General features: G+C 43.1%; 1 protein-coding gene across 21 annotated transcripts in view; it reads left to right on the top strand.

Annotated features, from left to right (window-relative positions):
• The window catches only part of LOC140738067 (calcium/calmodulin-dependent protein kinase type II delta chain), a 548,084-nt gene that overhangs the window by 131,978 nt on the left and 398,931 nt on the right, over nt 1–17,175 (top strand). For all 21 annotated transcript variants that reach the window (XM_073065146.1, XM_073065137.1, XM_073065143.1 and 18 more), the window contains exon 3: nt 1,596–1,655. In XM_073065146.1, the coding sequence (XP_072921247.1) occupies nt 1,596–1,655 (60 nt within the window). The remainder of the gene's footprint in view (nt 1–1,595; nt 1,656–17,175) is intronic.

The following is a 17,175-nucleotide window of genomic DNA, read 5'->3' as shown; positions in this document are numbered from 1 at the left end:
GTAAAAGAGACAGAAGGCCATGGAAGAAAGAAAAAGGGGGAAGGAACACTAGAGGGAGGCGAAAGGCGGGCAAGGAGATAAGATTTCAAATTTAATCTTCTCTTGGAATCATAGAGAGTACTGCAGCTTAGAATCAGATCCTTTGGGCCAACTGGTCCATGCTGACCATAGCATCCTCTCTGTTGGTTCCAGTAGCTTCCCTCATCCTATAACTCTCCCCTTCCATGAATCTATCCTGATCCCTCTTAAATGTTGCAATTACATCTGCTTCAAGGTCCACAGCTCTCTCGATATGTAAGGTGACAAAGATACCATTTAGGAACAAGATTGTGACTAATGTGATTGCAACCTTAATTCTGCATTACTGACTTCTTTGTGTAATATTTCACCTATAGTTATCAAGAATTTGCCTCTAGAAAGATTTCACTTCCTCTAAGCTTTGAGAAAGGTAATTGTAAACTTTGGAGAGAGGAAAAATATTTTTTCTCAACTCTGACTTAATTGGGCAAGCCCACATTTTGTGATGGTGGCGCCTAGTTTTTTGATTTTCTCATAGGAGGAATCATCCTTTTTGTATCCACCCTATCACCATCCTTCAGAATATTTTAAGTTCCACTTGATAAGTACTTTTGAAAAAGAAAGCAGAGTCCAAATAGCTGGGCATGTTCATGTAATGTCTGAGTTAAAGATGTCTTGAGTTCAGAAGATAAATCTGTATGACTTTTTTAATGTTTCATAGCCATTGCATTCTAATTGCTACCAATCTTCACATGGTCAATTAGCAAGGAGATCCATGATGATTGGAGACTACAGACTGGGCTTGATGCATAAGCTTGGTGCATCGTTGGATATGTAGGTGTGGAAGTGCCCACACTCACACAGAACTTCAGGGGTGCACTGTGGGCTTTTTGTTGATGACTTTATCATAGTGTATGTATTTGCTCTTTGGATTTAATTCCTACCATCGTAAAATAATTTGACATTTGTGAAGATTTGTTATTTGTATGCATGGATAATAATGCCCATAGGTCTACAGCTGTACTCTGCAGGATCTACCTTTGAGTGCATCTTCAAAAGTATATAGATTGATTGTCTTTTTTAATTAAGAAACTGCTGAGCCAAGAAGGTGCAGAGGTAAAGATCCCTTTACCTCCACAGGTGCTGTTTGACCTACTGAGTTCCAGCAGTTTGTTTTGTGCATATTTAATGTTGGATTGCACTGCTAACATGAAATTTTGCATTATTATGCACCGTGAAGTACATATTTGTCAGAATAGATATGTTTTAGCTGGAGGAATCTTTGGGGATTTTGCACATTTCTCCCTTTATTCTTTTTTGATTAATAAAGATGTAAATAAGGAAATTACATTCATTTATGAAAGTAAAGCAATATTAGATTTGTGACTTCTTAGTCATAACTGAGAAAAGTTCAGAAAAGTTTGAACCATACCATTTATTGGATTTTCTTTCCAAATTTTATTTTAGTCACTACATTGCAGGGAATCGTGCTTTAGATGAATTTAAATTAGCTTGTTGGATTTCCAGCATCTGCAGATTTTCTCATTTGTAACTTGTTTTTCTCTCTTTTATTACAGATCACCAGAAGTTGGAGAGAGAGGCTCGCATTTGTCGGCTATTAAAGCATCCCAATATTGGTATGAATATGTCTTGTGCTTTACAAGCTGCATTTCCAAACAAACTGTTAACCATTCTCTTAATATTTTTTAAATTTCCTTTCCACACAATTCAAGGCACAATCTACCTGTGTCATCCTGACTGAAATTCCATCAACTATCATTTTATAAATACTGACTGAAGTACAGAGAAATGACCCTGGGAGCACATTGGATAACTAGGACAGGTCTGGTCACTGCACTATGGGAAGATTGCTGCCGTAGGGGGGGGGGGGGGGGGGGGGGTGGTACGATATACACGAGTTCTGTAAGGACTGCTGGTTTGTAGTTGTGAAGAAAGATAAGATTTGCATTAATTTTGTTATATATACCTTGGCAAAACAAAATATCTTGCTCATGACAAAAATGGTGCATTTTCTCTGCACTGATATTCTGCTTTATTTTCATGATAGTTACCCCATAAGTATGATCTCTTTTGGCTTCTAATTTCAGATCCTAACGTCTAATACGTTAGCCAGGAATTTGTAATCAAGTTTATTGCCATATGTGCAAGTACATGAATGCACAATTGCAATGAGAAACTTGCATTTAAGAGAATCACAAACTTTTAACATCATATAAGTTGCATTCACAAGAAATGCTTAAGTTATACATAAATTATACACAATTTTTAAAACAAAACACAATTAGAAAAAAAGCCTCATATTCTGCAGTATATTCACATCCTTTGGCAGTTTATTTTAGGTATTCTCTATCATCTGTGTAGAGAAGTTACCTATCAGGTGTCTTTTAAATCATTCTTGTCTTACCCAGTGACTGTGCCTTCAGTTTTGCACTCCCCAGCCATGGGGAAAAGACTGTGACCTTCTCCATACTCCTCATGATTTTATAAACTTCAGTGAGATTTTCCTATGCTCCTGGGAATGTCGATCTCAGCATGTCCAACCTCTCTATTACTCTGGCTGTCTAGTCCAGGCAGTATCCTCTTAAATCTCTTCTGCACGCTCCCCAGCTTGACAATGTCTTTTCCATAGCTGGGTGATCAAACTTGTACACAGTATTCCATGTGGATTCACCAATGCTTAGACCCAGTGGCCACTTATTGGGCACACCTGTATACCTCATTAATACAAATACCGAATCAGCCTATCATGTCACAGCAACTCAATGCATAAAAACATGCAGAAATAGTCAAGAGGTTCAGTTGTTAAACCAAACATCAGAATGGGATAGAAATGTGATCTAAGTAACTTTGACCATAGAACATATAAGGATACAGCACAGGAACAGGACATTCAGCCCACAATGTTGTGCCGAGCCAGCTAAAAAGCAGATCAATAACCCCTAAACACTGATCCCTTCTACCTATACAATGTCCATATCCCTTCATCTTCCTTAAATCCATGTGCCTATCTAAACATCTCTTAAAAGCCTCTAATGTATTTGCCTGTACCTCTGTACCAGGCAGCGCATTCCAGGCATCCACCACTCTCTGAGTAAAAAAAACTTACTCCTCACATTCCCTTTAACCTACCCCTTCTCATCTTCAATGCATGCCCTCTGGTGTTAGACATTTCGACTGTGAATTTAAAAGTCTAATGGCTTGTAGAAAGAAGCTGTTCCATAGCCTCTTGGTCCTGGCTTTAATACTGTGCTGGCATTTGCCAGACAGAAGCAGCTGAACCAGTTTGTGTTTTGGGTGACTGGTGTACCCAAGGCCTTCTTTCTGCATCTACTGCTATAAATGTCCTCATTGGATGGACGTTCATATCCACAGATGCACTGGACTGTCCGTACCACTCTGTGCAGTGCCCAGCGATCAAGGTTAGTGCAGTTCCCGCACCAGGCGGTGATACAGCCAGTCAGGAATCTCTCAGTGGTGCCCCTGTAGAAGGGCTTGAGGATTTGGGGACCCATGCTGAACCTCCTCAGTCACCTGAGGTAAAAGGGACACCTTTGAGCTTTTTTTTGCCACAAAATCAGTGTGTACAATCCAGGCGAGATCTCTGGTGATGTGTATACCGAGGAACCTAAAACTACTCACCCTCTCAACTGCAGACCCATTGATGTTGATCAGGCCGAGCCTGTCTCCATTCCTCCTGTAATCCACAATCAGCTCATTTGTTTTTAGACATTGAGGGAGAGGTTGTTATCCTGGCACCACTGTGTCAGGGTGTGAACCTCTCCTCTGTACGCGTCTCATTACCGCTAGAAATAAGGCTGTTCAAAGTCATGTCATCTACAAATTTGATCAGCAGATTGGAGCTGTGTGTGGCAGTACAGTCATGCGTGTAAAGGGAGTAGAGAAGGAGATTCAGAACACAGCAGTAGCTGTGGATTGATCTGGTCAGTTGGTCAGCAGTGGGTGTGGTTGTGGGGTTACTCTGGGGGGTTACCTGTGTTGAGGGGCAGAGGTGAGGGAGCCCATCCTTACCACCTGTTGGCAATCCGATAGGAAGTCTGGGATCCAGCTGCACAAGGTGGGGTACAGGCCAAGGTTTTTGAGTTTCCTGTCAAGTCTGGAAGGAATTATGGTGTTAAATGCTGAGCTGTAGTTCAGGAACAGCATTCCAATATATGCATCCTTCTTCTCCAGGTAGTAGTGAGCACAATGTGCAGTGCTGTGGCTGTGGCATCATGGGTAGACCGGTTCTGTTGGTAGGCGAATTGTAGGGGGTCCAGTGTGGGTGGAGATGCTGCAGATACAGTCTTTGACCAGCCTCTCAAAGCATTTGCTTATAATTGAGGTGAGTGCAACAGGCTGCCACCATTCAGGCATGTTACCTTGGCTTTCTTACGTACAGGGACAATGATGGATGATTTGAAACAGGAGGGCACTACACACTGGGAGAGGGAGAGATTAAAAATGTCCGTAAACACACCAGCCAGCTGCTCCGCATACAGCGTGGTGCTGTCTGGCCCTGCTGCCTCGTGGCTGTTGGCATGTTGGAATGTTCTATGTACCTCAGCCTCGGAGATGACCGAGGTGCAGGTCTTGTCAGCGGGTCTTGTTACAAGATTCACCCCTTGTAATAGATCAGTGAGGCACAGAGAATCTGTATTTACCGACAAGTAATTTTTATTATTTCAACTAAAAAACACATGGGTTTAATCTACTTGTGTGCTCCAACTAGAACCCCTGACTCTCCATGAGCAGTCAATGAAAAGAAAAGGTATTACCTGGGAAAGGAGTCTACGCTGGCCAGGCGTTCCTCATGGTCCTGATCTCCATGTGTCCGTGGGGTCCTCCTTATCTGCGATGGTTGGTCTCTGCCTGCTGGAGAGTTATCGCCCCTGCGTATTTGGAGCTCCTGAGTCTTATACTGTTCTTCATCAATTGAACCATTGGATCTCCATCCCATTGGCTCAAGGTTCCCTGGCCTACCTGGTTCACCTTCTTACTGGTCATTGTACAGGGCTACGACCAGCATTATTTCATGGCTCTGTCCACCCCATTTATGCCTTTACACTCTTCATTGTCCAAACCAGGATGCTAGAAATGGTTGTTTGTATACATTACAAACAGCAGAGGTCCCAGTACAGAAGCCTGCAGAGCTCTACTATTTACAGACCAACAGCTTGAAAAAGTCCCTTCAACCACTATCTTCCATATTCTATGCGCGAACCAGTTCTGAATCCAAACCAGTATTTCACCATGGACCCCGTGCATCTTAATCTTTTGGATTAGCCTCCCATGAGGCAGTTTGTCAAATTCCTATCGAAAATCCATGCAGATAACATCCACTGCCCTACCTCTTTCGACACCTTGTCAAAAAACTCAATCAAGTTGGTAAGGCATGACCTGCCCCATACAAAGCCATGATGGCTCTCCCTGATTAAGCCATTTGTTCCCAAATGCTCCTACGGTATATCATATCCCTAAGGATTTTCTCCAGCAATTCCTGAGGACCGATACGAGACTCACCGGTCTATAGTTCCCAGGATTTTTCCTTGTTCCTTTCTTAAATAGAGTACAACATTAGCTACTCGCCAGCCATCTGAGACCTTGCCCGTGCCTGGAGAGGATACGAAGATACTGGCCAAGGCCCAGCAGTCTCACATCTTGTCTTCTTCAATAACCTGGGGTAAATTCCATCAGGCCTTGGGGACTTAACCACCTTAACACTCATTAAGATGCCTAAAACTTCCCTCTCCTTGACCTCTAAATGCACTAATATGTTTATACACTCAGCATTGATCCCCTGGTCCTCCAATTCCTTTTCCTCAGTAGATACTGAACCGAAGTACTCACTAAGTACCTCACACATATTCTCCACATCCAAGCAAATATTCCCTCTTTTATGCTTGAGTGGTCCCCCCTTCTCCCCAGTTATCTCTCTTGATGCCTTGGGATTCAACTTAATCCTATACGGCAGGGACTTTCCATGGCCCCTCCTGGCTTTCTTAATTCCCTTTCATTCTTTTCTAGCTTCTTTATACTCATCTGCTTTGCTTGAACCTAACTTCTGAAGCTTTATAAGCTTTTCTTTTAGATTAAATTCATCATCTCTCAAGACATTTATCTTTCCGACCCTGCCCCTCCTTCTAACAGGAACATACCTTTCCTTTACTCTGTGCAATTGATCTTTGAACACTCTCCACGTGTCTGATGTGGACTTGCCGGGTAACAGGTGTTACAAGTTAACTCTTCGTAGTCCTTGGAATTTGCCCTACTCCAGTTGAGGACTTTACCACGGGGACCATACCCATCCTTATAGCTATCCTGACAGTTAAGGAGTTGTGGTCACTATGCCTTAACTGTTCACCAACTGAAAGGTCAGTCACCTGGCCAGGCCCATTACCCAACACCAGGTGCAGTACAGCCCCTCCTCTCATTGGACCATCCACCTATTGAATTAAGAAACTTTTCTTAACAAATTCTGCCCTATCTAAACCCCTTGCACTAAGAGGGTTCCAGTTTATATTGTGGAAGCTGAAATCCCCCATGACAACAACCCTATTATTTTTACATGTTTCCCTAATCTGATTATATATCTGTTCGTCAATGTCCCAGTGGTCTGGAGTACAGTCCCATCGGTGTAATTGCACCCTTCCTATTCCTGAGTTCCACCCAAATGGTGTGTCTAAACACTCCATTATGTCTCCCCTGAGTGCAGCTATAATATTGTCCCTGATTAGTCGTACAACTACCCCCCCGTCTTTTTCCTCCTCCCCTACCTTTTCCCTCCTCCTCTATCTTTTCTAAAACTTTGAAAATCTGGTACACTAATCAACCATTCCTGCACCTCTCTCAACCAGATTTCAGTAATGGCTACAACATTAGTTCCATGTACTGATCTACACTCTAAGTTCATCACCCTTACCTATAATACTCATAGCATTAAAATATACACGCTTCAAACTATCCGACACATCATACCTGTTATTTTGATTGTAAGTACTTTTCCTGACATCTGCCTTCTGGTCCGACCCTTCCCTTACTGATCTGGTTCTCTGGTTCCCAGCTCCCTGTACAACTAGTTTAAACTCTTCCAAGTAGCATAAGCAAACATCCCAGTCAGGATATTGGTTCTCCTCCAGTTCAGGTGCAACCAGTCCTTCTTGTACGTGCCACCCCTTCCCCAAAATAAGTTCCAATGATCTAAGGACTTGAAACCCTGTCCCCTGCACCATGCCCTCGGCCACTCATTTATGCATGCAATCATCCCTATTCTGTGGTACCGGGAGTAATCTGGAGATTACTACCTTGGAGGTCCTTTTCTTCAGTCTCTTCCACAACTCTGTATACTCACTGTATTGGACCTCTTCCCCTTTTCTGCCTGTGTCATAGGTGCCAATATGCATTACAACCTCTGGCTGTTCCCCCTCCCCCTTGGGAAAATTCAGAATTCAGTATCAGGTTTAATATCACTGGCATATGTCATGAAATTTGTTAACTTACTGGCAGGAGTACAATGCCATACATGATAGTATAGAAAAAAAGTAAATCAATTACAGTAAGTATATTAATGTACACTAAATTATTTCAAAATAGTGCAAAAGCAAATAATGAAAAAAAAGTGAGGTAGTGTTCATGGGTTCAATGTCATTTAGGAATTGGATGGCAGAGGAGAAGAAGCTTCTTTGACACACCCTGGACCCTAGCACCCAAGGGGCAACACACCATTCTGGTGTCTCTTTTGTGGCCACAGAATCTCCTTTCTTTCCTCCTAACTATGAGTCCCCTGTAACTACCACTCTGCCTGACTTTACCCTTCCCTGCTGAGCCACAGTTCCACCAGCCTGACTGCTGCTGCGCCCAGGTGTGTCATTCCCCCTCTCCACCCTCCAGCTGTATCCCAAGAGTTATACTTGTTACTGAGGGGTATGGCCACCAGGGGAACTTTGCACTGGCTTTCTAATGCCCTTCCCTGTCCTGGTGGTCACCCATCCACTGTCCGAAGCCTGTACTCTGGCTGTGACCACCTCTTCAAAAGTCTCATCAATAATATCTTCAGCCTTGTTTATGACCCTGAGTACATCCAACTCCAGCTTCAACTCCTTGACGCAGTCAGTCAGACACTGAAGTTGTGTGCACTTCCCTCAGATGTAGTCATGAGGGAAACAGTCAGGTATCCTGAATTCCCACTTCCGACAGGAGGAGCGTTCCATCCTGACTGCTCTGTACTTAAAAAAAAAAGCCTTACCTCTTCTTAACTGTGCCTCCACCTGTTCTCTCTGAAGCCTATTAAGCCAAAGCCCTCCCCCTCAATCACTGGCACACTCAAGCAACGGCTCATTCATTTCAACCTACCTTCCTCTTATTTGCAGATGAATCTAGGGCTCTGATGCCAACACTTTACCGTGCCTGTGCAACTGAAAAAGACTGGCCTTACCTGAATCAGCTCCTTTTATTTCTCTCTCTCTCTCTCTACTCTCTCTCTCGACACTCTCAGTCTCTCTACGATCTCTCTCTCTACACTGTCACTCTCTACACTCTCTCTCTCTACACTCTCACTGTCTACGCTCTCTGTCTAAACTCCCCCTCTCTCTCACTCTCTCTCCACTCTCTCGCTACACTCTCTCTCTCTACACTCTCTCTCTCTACACTCCCTCTCTCTCTCTCTCACTCTCCTCTCTCTCTCTCTCTCTCTCTCACTGTACACTCTCTCTCTCTACACTCTCACTCTCCCTCTGTCCCTCTCTCCCCACTCTAGGGGTCTGACACCAATACCCACGTTCCCCCTGCCTGAGCCATGGAATGATTGTTGGTGCCAGAGGGCGTTATTTGAAAAACTCAGAATTTGCTGATATCCTGGAATTTTCGTGCATTAAATTCTCTAGAGCTTGATGAAAAAAAAAACAAGAAACATCCAGTAACTGGAAGTTCTGTGGGTGAAAGTGCCTTGTTAATGAGAGAAGTCAGAGGAGATTGGTCACATAACCACACATTACAAAAGTGGTGTGCAGAAGAGCATCTCTAAATGCACAACACATTGAACTTTGAAGTGGATGGGCGACAGCAGCAGAAGGCTGAAAACGTACACTCTGTGGTCACTTTATTAGGTACCTCCTGTACTGGATAAAGTAGTCACTGAGTGTATCTAACTTCAACATAATGTTCCTACTCCTAAACTCAGTGTCCTGTCTGACGAAGGCTTAATGGCTTCTTCACTTTCTGTCTACTTGTATGGGCTGCTTTCAGCAAACCATGAAGTTCTGCTCCCAGGTCCCTGTCATCCGCAGCACTTTCCTGTGCCCTGCATTTGCTGCTTTCACTGTCCTGAATACATCACATCACAATTATTTAAGTTGAAATCCATTTTCCATTCCTTAGCCCAACTCCCTCATTGATTATCTAGAAAGTGACATACAATTGGTTAAGAACTGATTCTGCCTGCAGTAAGTGAGGTTTTGAGTAAATAGTTAAGGGACAACAGAATTTTCTCCGCTGTTGAGTGAGTTGACTTTGTCAGGCAACAAAACTTTGCTTCTTTGATATGTTCGCTTCATAAAAGATGAAAGCACCATTGAAGAGTTGTTATTTGCATGGGTATTAGAAACAGATATGAAGGGGGAGTCAATTTTTTTTGTTGTTGGGCAATTTTTCAAAGAGAAGGACTTTATGCTCACCAACATTCTTGCTTGTGCAACGGATGACAAGATACCTCTGTGGGGTTATTATTTTCTTGAAAAAGCTGTACTTAACATAGTTACCACTCACCGTCGTAGTTACCATTCACAGGCACCAACTTGTCGCAAAAAATCATTAAATACCATTATTACAGTGGTAAATAAAATCAAGTCCCAAGTTCTCATTTCGAGAACTTTGTATTGAGAATAATGAGTAGTCTGAATGTTGCAAACAGAAATCATATGGGTCTCAAAAGGAAATTGCCTGAGACAATCTTATGCGTTTTTTGAAACTGTGATAAAATTCTTTGAAGAATCAGATGTTTCATTCAGTAATCAGCCAAGACTATTAATCATAACGTTGAATATTTGGCAATTTTTCACAATGTTTGGTGAAATCAATCTTCAATTTCAAGTAAGTGATGTGAATCTTAAAAAAGTCAAATTATTCATCTTTATAGTTAATCCATAACTCAAATAGAAGAAGTTTTTTTATTTAACAGCCGGCTGTGGTCTGGGAGGCACTGAATTTTGGGAACTACTGATTTAAATAAATGTTGAGCGACAGAGGTTGCAACGCTATCTCCTACGACACCCCACTAATCCCAGATCTCCACTTGAGCTTCAACCATCAGTTTTGGCTTTCTCACAAACAAGAAAATCTGTAGATGCTGAAAATCCAAGCAACACACAAAATGCTGGAGGAACTCAGCAGGTCAGGCAGCATCAATGGAAAAAAGTACAGTCGATGTTTCAGGCAACCCTTCGGCAGGACTGGAGAAAAAAAACTGAGGAGTAGATTTAAAAGGTGGGGGGAGGGGAGAGAGAAACACCAGGTGATAGGTGAAACCAGGAGGGGGAGAGATGAACTAAAGAGCTGGGAAGTTGATTGGTGAGATAAGGTGAGAGAGGGGAAAGGGGATGGATAATGGAGAAGTAGTGGGGTGGTGGAGGTTGGAGGGCATTACCAAAGTTTGAAAAATCAATGTTCATGCCATCAGGTTGGAGGCTACCCAGACGGAATATAAGGTGTTGTTCCTCCAACCTAAGTGTGGCCTCATCACAACAGTGGAGGTGGATGCAATGGACATATTGGGATGGGAATGGGAAGTGGAATTAAAATGGGTGGCCACTGGGAGATCCCATTGCTCTGGCAGAAGGAGCATAGATGCTTGACAAAGCGGTCTCCCAGTCTAGATAGATAGATAGATAGATAGATACTTTATTCATCCCCATGGGGAAATTCAACTTTTTTTCCAATGTCCCATACACTTGTTGTAGCAAAACTAATTACATACAATACTTAACTCAGTAAAAAAAATATGATATGCATCTAAATCACCATCTCAAAAAGCATTAATAATAGCTTTTAAAAAGTTCTTAAGTCCTGGCGGTAGAATTGTAAAGCCTAATGGCATTGGGGAGTATTGACCTCTTCATCCTGTCTGAGGAGCATTGCATCGATAGTAACCTGTCACTGAAACTGCTTCTCTGTCTCTGGATGGTGCTATGTAGAGGATGTTCAGAGTTATCCATAATTGACCGTAGCCTACTCAGCGCCCTTCGCTCAGCTACCGATGTTAAACTCTCCAGTACTTTGCCCACGACAGAGCCCGCCTTCCTTACCAGCTTATTAAGACGTGAGGCGTCCCTCTTCTTAATGCTTCCTCCCCAACACGCCACCACAAAGAAGAGGGCGCTCTCCACAACTGACCTATAGAACATCTTTAGCATCTCACTACAGACATTGAATGACGCCAACCTTCTTAGGAAGTACATTCGACTCTGTGCCTTCCTGCACAAGGCATCTGTGTTGGCAGTCCAGTCAAGCTTCTCGTCTAACTGTACTCCCAGATACTTGTAGGTCTTAACCTGCTCCACACATTCTCCATTAATGATCACTGGCTCCATATGAGGCCTAGATCTCCTAAAGCCCACCACCATCTCCTTGGTCTTGGTGATATTGAGACACAGGTAGTTTGAGTTGCACCATATCACAAAGTCCTGTATCAGTTTCCTATACTCCTCCTCCTGTCCATTCCTGACACACCCCACTATGGCTGTGTCATCAGCGAACTTCTGCACATGGCAGGACTCCGAGTTATATTGGAAGTCTGATGTGTACAGGGTGAACAGGACCGGAGAGAGTACGGTTCCCTGCGGCGCCCCTGTGCTGCTGACCACCGTGTCAGACCTACAGTCTCCCAACCGCACATACTGAGGTCTATGTTGAGTCTCACCGATGTACAGGTTCACCACTCTCTGGCCAAAGAAATTCCTCCTCATCTCCATTCTAAAGGGATGTCCCTCTGTTCTCTAACACCCTTCTAAGGGCAGGTCATCCCTTATGAGCCTGATTGAATTCTTTGAGGATGTGACTAAACACATTGATGAAGGTAGAGCAGTGGATGTAGTGTATATGAAGGCATTTGATTAGGTTCCTCATGCAAGGCTCAGTCAGAAAGTAATGAGGCATGGGGTCCAAGGCGACCTTGCTTTGTAGATCCAGAATTGGCTTGCCCACAGAAGGCAAAGGGTGGTTGTGGATGGCTTGTATTCTGCATAGAGGTCGATGACCAGTGGTGTTCTGCCGGGATCTGTTCTGGGACCTCTTCTTTTTGAGAATTTTATAAATGGTCTGGATGAAGAAGTAGAAGGGTGGGTTAGTAGGTTTGCTGATAACACAAAGTTGGGGGTGTTGTGGATAGTCTGGAGGGTTGTCAGAGGTTACAGCGGGACATCGATAGGTTGCAGAACTGGGCTGAGAAGTGGCAGATAGAGTTCAATCCAGATAAATATGAAGTGGTTCATTTTGGTAGGTCAAATTTGAAGACAGTGTATAGTATTAATGGTAAGACTCCTGGCAGTGTGGAGGATCAGTGTAACCTTGGGTCCGTGTCCATAGGACACTCAAAGTTGCTACAAAGATTGACAGTGTTGTTAAGAAGGACCTTCATCAACTGTGGGATTGAGTTCAAGAGCCATGAGGTAATGTTATAGCTATATAAGACCTTAGTTAGATCCCACTTGGAGTATTATGTTCAGTTTTGGTCATCTCACTACAGGAAGGATGTGGATACTATAGAAAGAGTGCAAAGGAAATTTACAAGTATGTTGCCTGGATTGGAGAGCATGCCTTATGAGAATAGGTTGAGTGAACTTGGCCTTTTCTTCTTGGAGAGACAGAGGATGAGAGGTGACCTGATGGAGGCATTGATCAAGTGGATAGTCAGAAGCTTCTTCCCAGGGCTGAAATGGCTAGCACGAGAGGCACAATTTGAAAGTGCATGGAAGTAAGTACATAGGGGATGTCAGAGGTAAGATTCTTACACAGAGTGGTGGGTATGTGGAATGCACTGCTGGCAAAGATGGTAGAGGCAGGTACAATAGGGTCTTTTAAGAGACTCAGATAGAAATATGGGACTTAGAAAATTAGAGGGCTATGCAATAGGGTAACTCTAGGCAGTTTATACATGTTCGGAACAACTTTTTGGGTTGAAGGGCCTGTAATGTGTTGTAGATTTCTATATTCTATGTTCTATGTTTTATTCTAAGGCTGTGTCCTCTGATCTTAGGCTTTCCCATCAGAGGAAATGTCCTCTCCTCATCCTCTCTATCGAGGCCATTCAGCATTCGATAGGTTTCAATGAGGTCATGCTTCATTCTTCTGAATTCCAGTAGGCACACAAGGGATCAAATGCTTTTTATTTAAATCTTGGAATCATTTTCATGAACCTCTTTTGAAGTTGTGTATCCAGTTGCAGAGGGAGGTATAGAGACTCAGGTTTTGCAAGCTTGATGGTAATTTTGGATGGGATAATTATGTTGAATGCTGAGCTATAGTTGATGAACAACAGTTTGATGCTGAGGTTCTTGTTGAACATAATGTCTGGAACAGAGTGAAGAGCCAGAGACATTGCATCTGCTATTGTCCTGTCATGGTAGCAGGTAAATTGGAGCAGAGGCAGGAGTTGATTCAGGCGATAACTAACCTCTCGAATCACTTCTCACAGTTGATGTAATTGCCACTGGATGGTGCCATGCTCTTCTTGGACACTGGTACAGAAGATGCCTATTTGAAGTACGCGAGAACCTCAGACCACAGATAGGAGAGGTTGAATATATCTGGTCTGCACCAGACCTGTGGTACTTGGCCAGGTATCCAGTCTGGACCAGATGCCTTTTGTAGATTCACTCTGTTGTAGGATGCCCAGACTTACAGGGTCATGTGGAGATGTGGATGTTTATGTGGTTGATTCATAGTTTCTTCTATCAAAATGTGCATCAAAGACATTAAGTTCATCCAGGAGTAATGGGTCATAGGAAGTTATGCTACCTGATCTCACCTTGTAAGAAGTTATATTGTGCAAATCCTGCCACAGTTGCAGAGTGTACATTTATGATTCCATTTTAGTCTGAAATTGCTTCTTTGTGCTCACCAGTACAGTACAGTTCTTCACACATTCCCCGACCAGGTTGAACAAAGGAATTAATTAATGAAAAATTACATTATTCTGTGCATTGAAAGCATTAATGTCCCAGCCTTGTGTATACAGGGAACAATTTAAAATTTTGCATGTGGAATATTTAGAATTTATGAATATTGTACTCAATGTAGAGAACAAGAGCAAACTTCAGAAGGACAGAAATTTGCAAAGCCACTGCAGATGAAGCTAATGTATAGCTTTAACAAGGATGGATGGGAGATTGCCTCCTATAAAGTAATTTTCTATGACTCTAAAGCAACTTTCAAGCTCACATTGTTGTGAAATTTTGATAGACCAGGTTAATAATTCAAAGGGAGACAGATAAATGTGAACAATCTTTTACTGAGAGCAATCTATTTGATAGTCGGATAACATCTAAAGGAGAGAGGGCAAAGTTCATGAAGACCTTCCTTGGTTATATTTTGAAAGCCTTGATTTTAGCACGATGTTAAGCTTGGCTGTTACTGAGCTTTGATCTATTAATAGTCACTTCCCCCACTTCTTAAACAATGTTGATTTTATTTAGATACTGTCTGATGATGTTCTTTCTAGAAGCTGAGTAAAACCTAATAATTTAAATCTCAGTGCATCCCAGGTGACAATCTAAACCCTTTTTGAGCATTGAGGATTTTTAATTTGATGGAACCTTTGCTTATTGCTATAATTACTGTAATCAGTTTTGCCGTGTTAAAGAAAAGGGAAATTGAAACCTCAGTCTTTTGTGAATTATGTTAGCATTGTGTTTCTGTCTTTTAATTTATGGTTGCAAAGATGTTATCCATATTCTACAGAAGCAGTTTGTATATTTTCCATATTCAATGTTGTGCATACATAGCAACTAGTGATATTTAGATACATTTGATTTTGTGACATGCACATTAGCTTGCCAGCTTTGATATTTATTCATATTAATGCCTGGTTTCTGGAAGGCTTCAGGCCTTTTCTAATTATTAGTTGTCTGATTGCTTATTCATAAGGGCTGTACAACACAAAAACAGGCTACTTGGCCCACATATCTATGCTGACTATCAAGTGCTCATTTATATGATGATGAGAGACATTGATCGTGTGGATAGCCAGAGGCTTCTTCCCAGGGCTGAAATGGCTAACTTGAGGGGGCATAATTTTAAGGTGCTTGGAAGTAGATACAAGGGGTTGTCAGAGGTATGTTTTTCACAGTGAGAGTGGTGGGTGCGTGGAATGTACTGCCAGCAAAGGTGGTGGAGGCGGATACAAAAGGGTCTTTAAAGAGACTCTTAGATAGGTACCTGGAGCTTAGAAAAATAGAGAGCTATGCGGTAGGGAAATTCTAGGCAGCTTCTAGAGCAGGTTACCTGGTCAACACAACATTGTGGGCCGAAGGGCCTGTAATGTGCTGTAGATTTTGTACGTTCTATATAATAATCACATCTACCTGTACTTGGTCTATAGCCATCTTTGTCTTGGAATTCAGGTGCTCACCTGTTTGTGTAAACTGTTGTGACAGTATCTGCTTTGGCTATGCAGTCCGATAACACATTTCAAACCTTAACCACCTCTGGATGAAAAATATTTTCTTTAGTCAGGGAGAGCGAGAAGGTGATACAGAGGAGTTAGAGGCAGGTGGTCACACTGGGGCCATGTGTCACAGTCAGGAGGGGGAAGGGGAAGAGTCAAGTGCTAGAGAGTACCCCTTGACAATAAGTACTCCTGTTAGAGTACTGTTGGGGGGGGGGGGCAGCCTACCTGGGGGACGCAACAGTGGCCGTGCCTCTGTCACAGAGTCTGGCCCTGTAGCTCAGAAGGGTAGGGAAAGGAAGAGGATGGCAGTAATGATAGGGCACTCTATTGTCAGGGGTTCAGACAGGCGATTCTGTGGACGCAGGAAAGAAACTCGGATGGTAGTTTGCCTCCCAGGTGCCAGGGTCCGGGATGTTTCTGATCGCGTCTAAGATATCCTGCGGTGGGAGGGAGGACAGCCAGAGGTCATGGTACATATTGGTACCAATGACATAGGTAGGAAAAGGGAAGTGGTCCTGAAAACAGACTACAGGGAGTTAGGAAGGAAGTTGAGAAATAGGACCGCAAAGGTAGTAATCTTGGGATTACTACCTGTGCCACGCGACAGTGAGAATAGGAATAGGATGAGGTGAAGGACAAATGCGTGGCTGAGGGATTGGAGCAGGAGCCAGGGATTCAAATTTCTGGATTATTGGGACCTATTTAGGAGCAGGTGTGACCTGTATAAAAAGGACGGGTTGCACTTGAATCCCAGGGAGACCAATATCCTGGTGGGGAGGTTTGCTAAGGCTACTGGGGAGAGTTTAAACTAGAATTGTTGGGGGGTGGGAGCTGAACTGAAGCGACTGGGGAAGAGGAGGTTAGCTCACAAACAGATAAAGCTTGTAGACAGTGCGAAGGGGAGGATAGGCAGATGATAGAGAAGGGACGTGCTCAGACCGAAGGCTTGAGATGTGTCCATTTCAATGCAAGGAGTGTTGTGAACAAAACGGATGAGCTTTGAGTGTGGATCAGTACTTGGAGATAGGATGTGGTGGCCATTACAGTGACTTGGATGGCTCAGGGACAGGATTAGTTACTTCAAGTGCCGAGTTTTAGATGTTTCAGAAAGGATAGGGAGGGAGGCAAAAGAGGTGGGAGCGTGGCACTGTTGATTAGAGATAGTGTCATGGCTGCAGAAAAGGTGGACGTCATGGAGGGATTGTCTACGGAGTCTCTGTGGGTGGAGGTTAGGAACAGGAAGGGGTCAATAACTTCACTGGGTGTTTTTTATAGGCTGCCTAATAGTAACAGGGATATCAAGGAACAGATAAGGAAACAAATCCTGGAAAGGTGTAATAATTACAGGGTTGTCGTGATGGGTGATTTTAATTTCCCAAATATCAATTGGCATCTCCCTAGAGCGAGGGGTTTAGATGGGGTGGAGTTTATTAGGTGTGTTCAAGAAGAGTTCTTGACACAGTATGTAGATAAGCCTACAA

Source organism: Hemitrygon akajei, chromosome 13 (genome assembly GCF_048418815.1).
Source record: "Hemitrygon akajei chromosome 13, sHemAka1.3, whole genome shotgun sequence".
NCBI classification, from domain to species: Eukaryota; Metazoa; Chordata; class Chondrichthyes; order Myliobatiformes; family Dasyatidae; genus Hemitrygon; species Hemitrygon akajei.
The sequence above is the reverse complement of the archived record's forward strand: the minus strand, read 5'-3'. Positions and strand labels throughout refer to the sequence as shown.